An 8473-nucleotide genomic window follows, 5' to 3' on the forward strand; every position below is an offset into this window, starting at 1 on the left:
TCATTCAATGTAATACCTGAAGGTGTAACTGTATGACCTAGGAAATTAATCTTTTGCTTTAAAAATGAACATTTTGCAAGCTTTATTTTTAAATTAGCTTCAGCGAGCTTTGCAAGTACTTTTTCAAGGTTCTGGAAATGAGTCTGAACATCTTGCGACATGATTATGAGATCATCAAGGTAAACTAGAAGCGTACTTCCTATCAATCTACGAAATAGATTTGTCATGAGCCGTGAAAAGGTTATTGGACTACTACGCAAACCAAACGGCATTCTTTTGAAATGAAAATGACCACTGGGAGTACTAAAGGCTGTCAATTGTTTACTTTCCTCATCAAGGGGGATTTGCCAGAATCCCTGCAACAAATCTAACGTTGAGAATACTTTGTTTCGACCAATACTTTGCAACAAATCATTTAGAACTGGAAGTGGGAAACGATCAGGTATTGTTACTCTGTTAAGCTTGCGATAATCGATTACAGGTCTCCAAGTCCCATCTCGCTTTGGTACAAGAATCAATGGAGCGTTCCATGGCGAATTACTCGATTCAATTACATCACTCTGTAACATTTCTTCTACAAGTCTATCTGCTTCTGCTCTCTGAGAATGGGGAAGACGGTAAGCTGGTACATAAATAGGCGTAGTTCCTTGTTCAAGGGGAATTTTATGTGTAATAAGAGGAGTGAGACCTAATTTTTCTCCTGGTAGAGCAACAACAGCTCTATTCTTGTTCAAAATTTTCAAAAGCTGAGCCACAGAGTCAGGAAAATCAGTAGGACTGAGGTGTTGCGCTTGCACCTCTGGCTGAGATCCCTGTTCTCCTGGTGTGAGTGTACAAACAGTATGATCCATGGAGACATCATCCACAACTCGCACCGGTAACGAGTAATGGGCAAAATCTACAACATGGGTACCAGACTGGAGATGGATATCGGCATTACTTGTGTTCGCGATAAAAAGTGAGACAGTACCATCCTGCACTGTGTGCCAGGAGGGTTCAACAAATGTACCATTCACTTTACATGTTTCACTTTCCGCAATCACATCCGACAACTCAGGCACTCCCTGAACCTTAACTCTTATTCTGGTGAGAGAATGAGGGTGTAGCACAGTGTCAGTAGCCATGGAACCACTGACTTCAGAGATGGAAGCTGCCAGGCGAGCGAGACAACGAGAATCCGTTAGGGCGTCCCCTTCCAGAAAGTCCCGATACTCATTCTCCTTAACAACTGTACAACTACTATGCTTCAATCGAGTGCCTGTTTTCTCGGGTATGCTACCACGACAATGATCTGACAAACCTACGCTAGCAAGGCGGGTGTCAACAAAATTAACATAATCTGATTGAAGGTTGAACTCGTGGCCCTGTCGATACATGCTACACAAGGGTATGACGTGGTCTTTGATACTTATGTTCCAACGATGGGGAAACAATGCAATATTTTCATCAATCATGGTGTACAGACCTAAGAGAATGTCTCCAGGAAAATGAATAATGTCAACAACTAAACATGTTATAGACAATGTGACATCATTGAACTTGAGTGGGAGGTCAATTTCACCCTGAACTTTTACTTTATTTCCTGAAATACCACTTAGAAAAGGTATGTGTGACTGTTTTAAAATAGTAGGGTGCTTACTTTCAATGTCTCTAAGAGCTGAGGGCTTGACAATATTAATTTTTGCACCTGAGTCAAGAAAAACTTTTAAAACTCTACCATGTACAATGGCTGATACAAGGGGACCATCACTTGAGACTGGACAAGTTACTATTTTTGACTTATGTTGTCTGGGATCTCTGCGTCTTGTTTGTGTCAAATTTACTGTGGATCCGTCAACATCTACAACTGGTCTAGAGTCAGTGTCCTCCTCTGTCAAGTGTCCAAATCTATTTTGGGTAGCTACTGAATACACAGGGAGGGCACTAGGATTGGCTAGCTTGAATTGGTTAGCGGATGGCCTTGGGGGTTTCCCGACGACATGGAGTGAACATTCTGAGCTCCAGCATTCTGTGACTGAGCATTATAATTTGAAATTGCATTATAGCTGGGCTGGGAGTTGTAATTACGAGAGTTCTGATAATGTCTTGGACGCTGTGAGCCTCGCCAAGACTGACCATGGGAGTTACGAGGTGGAGATGTCCTTTGCCTAGCTCTACAATCCGCAGTGTGGTGACCAACTTGTTTATGGTACGTGCAATATGGAAGCCTAGAATGATTAGATTGATGAGGGGGCCGAGAGAATTGTCTAGGAGGTGATGATCTAGGGGCGGACCAACAGTCCCTTGCAAGGTGGTTACTCTTACCACAATGCCAACATGAGGGAGTGGATGGTTGTGGACTATGGCGTTTCGGCATTTTATGAGGCGGCGAATTTGACTGGGGGCTACGAGCATGGGTACGCTTCTGCGACCAAGAGTTTTGAGAATTTGTGGGAGGATGCTGAGAGCTTGTAACTACATTTACAGCATCAGAGGGTGGCAAAAGTTGAGCACTTCGGGGAGCTAGTTTATCTGCGGCATTGTTAATAGCCTCAAATACTTCACCAATTTCATGTTTAACACCAAAATTTTGTTGCTCAACGATTGGTTTTGTATGCTCGGGGGCAAAATGCATTAAAGTACCAAATGCTATCATTTTGGCCATAGCCTCAGGGGACAGATTATTGTCTTTATCTAACCAAGTTGAATTATTCATAGCAGAAACTAAGGCATACAGATACTGATCGAGACGGCTAGTAAACGCATTAAACGATTCACCAGGCTGCATGGTGGCATTGGCAATTTTCTTGACTAACCTATATGGGTCAAGGTCTCCTTTATTAACAAAGCGACGGCGAAAGAAATCCTTAAATTCAGGCCAAGACTGAAGGCTAACAATGGCTTTCTCATCAACAACAAAACGTGCATCACCTTTGGTTGTGTCCACGGCTGACCGTGCAATTGCTAAGTATTCGGCATCAGTAGGCTTAGAAAAACGTGCAACTGTTTTCGCTTCAACCTTACTAAACCATGATTCTAATAAACGCGATTCCCCAGCAAAAAGAGGAATAGCCATTTCCTGAGCTGATCTCTGGCCATTGGGACGAGCAACTGTTCCCATTGATTCTGAAGGGGTTTCAACAGTGGTAGGCATTGTCACAGCCGTGGAAGTAATATTTGAACGCAGATTATAATTAAGTGCACCTGGCATCAGAAATAGTATACACAAAAATAAACACAAAAAAATATCAACTTGGCTAAAGTAAAAATGGCAGAAATAAAATTATTAAATTGGGCTAGGCAAGAAAATAATTAAGAACAAGCAATTGTAAACTAAATTTAGCAATCTTTCATTAAAAAATGACTGGAATTAGATGTATGTAAATTAATTAAACCAGACTAAGCACAGCAATTTAGAATAAAAACTGGGAAATGCAATTGCAAAATTTCATTAAAAAGATTCAACACAACAAGTGGCAATGCAAGAAATATGGATGTAGCACATAAACTGGACACAGGAATGTATATAACTCCTATGGTAAAAGTTTAAATTAAAATGCTTAAAGGATAAATTTCAAGTTAGGTCTGGAGAAATATAAAAAAAAAATTCTATGTTCTATTGTCTATGGAAATCTCAAAAACAAATTTCTTTTATGCAAAAATAAACTGCTAGAACAATTATTTCTTACTTCTCTCACCTTTGAATTCAGTAATGACACTAGTAACAATTAATGAATAATGGAATCATATGCAGGGAATATTGAAATGTCTCAGAGAAACTGTGGGCCTCTGGAGTACTAAACCGGCTCCAATATTTAACAAGTCACTGAATGGTTAATTCACAGGATATTATGGGAATTATTACATAAGTCACTTTTTAACACTTGGCACGCTGTTCTCAACTAGCAATTACTTATCTCAGGGTTGTAATTTATGAGGATCACCAGTAGCCAAAGTAGGAGAAGCGTCGTGAAGATCTGAAGAGGCCCATGTGAGGCGTGTTTACAAACTGGATGCGACGGCAGCGCTCCTGGCGGCGGTGGCGCGAGACTCAGGGACCCCACACTGTTCAGGCTAGAGGCACGAAGATAAATTCTGACGACGACAATATTGCGACGATGGAATAACCAGTTGATACTTGCGACGATGGCTGACGACGATTGCAGTAGCTTGCACCCTCACGAAGCTTGATACTGTCAGCTTGGGTGGCGGTGGTGGTGGTGGTGGGTGTAATAGGTGGTTCCCACGTGGTGGCGCGAGGTTCAAAAATGGCTGGCGCGGGAAGCTTCCTTCCTCCTCACTGATGAGTGAGCGTTCTCACAGGAAAATATTGACCCTTACTTCTAAAACGTTAGCCTGGAGTAGTGGTTGATGGCAGGACCCCGGTCTGGCACAATATTTGATGCGTGGGTGGCAGGATGGCGGCTTATGGCGGTGGCGGTGGCGGCGGTTTTGGCTGGAACACGAGGCGATGCTGGGTACTGGAACTTTTGCTTCCAGAAAAAAATTTCTGGATCCCACCGCTGCCACCAGTATTCGTTTGCCTTGTTCGGGTAGAATGTAGACTCAGTAGTCGCTTCTGTATATATTTATTGACGGAGATAGCAAGGTAAATATCTGCCTAGCCGAGGTCCTTCTACTCTGAGTCTGTGAGGATAACTGAGGCTGCTGGGAGCATGCTTGATGCTCCTCTGTCTGGCATGACGTCAGAGGCCTACTTGCCTGTGATTGGTTACATTTCAACTGACAGAATTTGAGTATAACAAACCTATATGAAAAAGTGCAAAGAAAAATGTAAAAGTGTCAGTTGCAACGAACTCGTTATAACGAGGTATGTTTCCGTTGTATATTGTTATGTTGCCATATGAGGTATGTTTCCACAGACCAAGTTAGAAGGTGTTTTCAGCTCTCAAGTGGCAAGTGGGGGGAGGGAAGAGGGGAATCAGAGGAGAGGGAGAATTACGGTCTGGAGTAAATCTGATTGAGATCTAATCTGGGAGAGAAGTGTAATCAGATTTCGTAGGTGAGAGACGAGGATTCTATTGGAGGTGTAAAGCGCGATGTGGCGTTTACAATCACCTTGTAATTGACCTGCGGAGCAAATTAAGACCCTGGGGAATTGGAGGGGAGTGGGGAGGGGACCCTACACGAGTTCAGAGGGAGAGAGAAGAGATTCTGCTGCAGTTCAGGGAGAAATGAGAGATTCTCCTGTAGTTCAGGGAGAGAGGAGAGATTCTCCTGCAGTTCAGGGAGAGAGGAGAGATTCTCCTGTAGTTCAGGGAGAGAGGAGAGACCCTCCTGCAGTTCAGGGAGAGAGGAGAGATTCTCCTGCAGTTCAGGAGAGAGGAGAGATTCTGCTGCAGTTCAGGGAGAGAGGAGAGATTCTCCTGCAGTTCAGGAGAGAGGAGAGATTCTGCTGCAGTTCAGGGAGAGAGGAGAGATTCTCCTGCAGTTCAGGGAGAGAGGAGAGACCCTCCTGCAGTTCAGGGAGAGAGGAGAGATTCTCCTGCAGTTCAGGAGAGAGGAGAGATTCTGCTGCAGTTCAGGGAGAGAGGAGAGATTCTCCTGCAGTTCAGGGAGAGAGGAGAGAGAGACCCTGGTGCTGTTAACAGACCTTAATGGAGAGTCACTTAATCTTTCCTGATTCATCTATGAGGGTACTGAAAATGGAATTTAGTTTTTTGTTTTTGTTTTGAGTTTTATTCCTATCAATTCAATGGTAATTAAGGCCACCACAATAGTTTTTACCAATCAAAAGTAAACTTTAGCTTTAAACATTGTTCAGGTGAACAGTAAACTCTCGGAGTATACTCACGGTGATGTGGAGTAATCTTCCAAGTTTGCATAGTTAGTATGGAAGATACTGCAATAAACCTGTGTAAGACAAGAAGCCAGTGGAAACTGAGTAAAGAGTGTAAGACGCTAACTGGAAAGATTGGCTGTTCAGAGACAACCATTTTTAAACTGCGAAAACAGGATTGGAGGAACACGAGTGGAAGCTTGAAGCATATTAAGCGAGTCATACTACGTCTATGCATTCCACTTTACCATCCGTGCTGAGTATATTCCACTTGACCATCCGTGCTGAGTATATTCCACTTGACCATCCGTGCTGAGTATATTCCACTTGACCATCCGTGCTGAGTATATTCCACTTGACCATCCGTGCTGAGTATATTCCACTTGACCATCCGTGCTGAGTATATTCCACTTGACCATCCGTGCTGAGTATATTCCACTTGACCATCCGTGCTGAGTATATTCCACTTGACCATCCGTGCTGAGTATATTCCACTTGACCATCCGTGCTGAGTATATTCCACTTGACCATCCGTGCTGAGTATATTCCACTTGACCATCCGTGCTGAGTATATTCCACTTTACCACCCGTGCTGAGTATATTCCACTTGACCACCCGTGCTGAGTATATTCCACTTTACCACCCGTGCTGAGTATATTCCACTTGACCATCCGTGCTGAGTATATTCCACTTTACCACCCGTGCTGAGTATATTCCACTTGACCATCCGTGCTGAGTATATTCCACTTGTTTAAGAGTGCACTCAGTGCTCAAGCTCAAAAGTAAACAAGACAAACCACGAAAATGAAGCAATTTGAAGACGCAATCAAAACCCAAGGTGACGGGCATCAGGCGGTTGATTTTCTCAGATCAACTTGGGCGCGGAATTCCCTGGTTCACAGACCAGTGAGGCTACCTTGAGGTGGTGCTTCCGGGGCTTAGCGTCCCCGCGGCCCGGTCGTCGACCAGGCCTGGAGGCCTGAGGCAGCAACAGTCCACACAGAACACGCGCGTACATTGCCAGCATCACATATAACCAGAAGGCTCAGCTTAAGCTGCACATTGGTAAACAAAAAAGCCTTCAATGCAGTCAGAGGAGATGCCGGGAGCTTGCAATATTTGCCGTCATGTGCCATGTTGCAGAGGAGTGTTTAAAAGCTTCTCCTCAGCGGAGTGTTTAAAAGCTTCTCCTCAGCGGAGTGTTTAAAAGCTTCTCCTCAGCGGAGTGTTTAAAAGCTTCTCCTCAGCGAAGTGTTTAAAAGCTTCTCCTCAGCGGAGTGTTTAAAAGCTTCTCCTCAGCGTAGTGTTTAAAAGCTTCTCCTCAGCGTAGTGTTTAAAAGCTTCTCCTCAGCGGAGTGTTTAAAAGCTTCTCCTCAGCGGAGTGTTTAAAAGCTTCTCCTTAGCGACGGTGATGAATTATAAGCATACGGAGGTGTCTAGAATATGAAGAGTCTCGTACCAGTGATGATTTGTGTCGACCAGACCACACACACTAGAAGGTGAAGGGACGACGACGACGTTTCGGTCCGTCCTGAACCATTCTCAAGTCGAATGGACGGACCGAAACGTCGTCGTCCATTCACCTTCGTGTGTGTGTGTGTGTGTGTGTGTGTGTGTGTGTGTGTGTGTGTGTGTGTGTGTGTGTGTGTGTGTGTGTGTGTGTGTGTGTGTGTGTGTGTGTGTGTGTGTGTGTTCTGGTCAACATAATTTAGCCACGTTATTGTGACTCATCGCCTGCATGATTTGTGTTTGTTTGTTTGTTTAGCAGTTAATTATGTCACATAAAGTTTATCTTGGGTGAAGGAATTTATCTTGGACTCGTAATTCTGTGGCGCGGGTTCGATTCCCGCACGAGGCAGAAACAAATGGGCAAAGTTTCTTTCACCCTGAATGCCCCTGTTACCTAGCAGTAAATAGGTACCTGGGTGTTAGTCAGCTGTCACGGGCTGCTTCCTGGGTGTGGAGGCCTGGTCGAGGACCGGGCCGCGGGGACACTAAAAAAAGCCCCGAAATCATCTCAAGATAACCTCAAGAAGGTTTGGGTCCTCACAATCTCTTTTGCAAGATATTGGTTTAACCCAAAAATTGGGTAATAGACTATGCTGTACCGGTGATTCACACGCTAGGCTGCGAGCAGCTGCATCTAACAGCCTGGTTGACCAGACCACCAACCAGAAGGATTGGTCAGAGATTGGGCTATGTTGATCCTCAGAACCAATGCAAGGCATGTACTTTTTTTTTTTTTTTTAGTCTCCTTCCGTATGGAAAATGACGTTTGATACTGATATTTGTCAAGATTCTGACAATGTATTGAGTTTATTTCTGGCAATGATAATATGGGTTTGTGGCAGACTTTGTTGCTGGTGTTAATGCTGATAGAGATGATGGAATTGGTGTTAATAAATTCCTACACAATCTTCAATCCTCTCCCTAACTGTTCCATAATCCTCACGCCTCCTCCCCCCCCCCCCCCCGCCACTCACACACACACACACACACACCCACACACACACACACACAAACACACACACACACACACACACACACACACACACACACACACACACGCACACACACACACGCACACGCACTCCCTAGAACCTTGTCCAGCCTACTGCACCCAACTGGTAATCTTCCCTAAATTTGGCAGACGTCTTGGTTGGTCTTTGTAGTTCCATGATTGTGCAGAGTTCT

General features: G+C 44.2%; 1 protein-coding gene across 1 annotated transcript in view; it reads left to right on the forward strand.

Moving 5' to 3' along the window:
- LOC138365285 (S-antigen protein-like) overlaps positions 1-8213 on the forward strand; it is a 35461-nt gene extending 27248 nt beyond the window's left edge. The window contains exon 3 of the mRNA XM_069325566.1: positions 8131-8213. Coding sequence (XP_069181667.1) covers positions 8131-8213 — 83 coding nt within the window. The remainder of the gene's footprint in view (positions 1-8130) is intronic.
- The last annotated feature ends 260 nt before the right edge of the window (positions 8214-8473 follow it).

The sequence above is a fragment of the Procambarus clarkii genome, chromosome 16 (assembly GCF_040958095.1).
Source record: "Procambarus clarkii isolate CNS0578487 chromosome 16, FALCON_Pclarkii_2.0, whole genome shotgun sequence".
Taxonomy (NCBI): domain Eukaryota; kingdom Metazoa; phylum Arthropoda; class Malacostraca; order Decapoda; family Cambaridae; genus Procambarus; species Procambarus clarkii.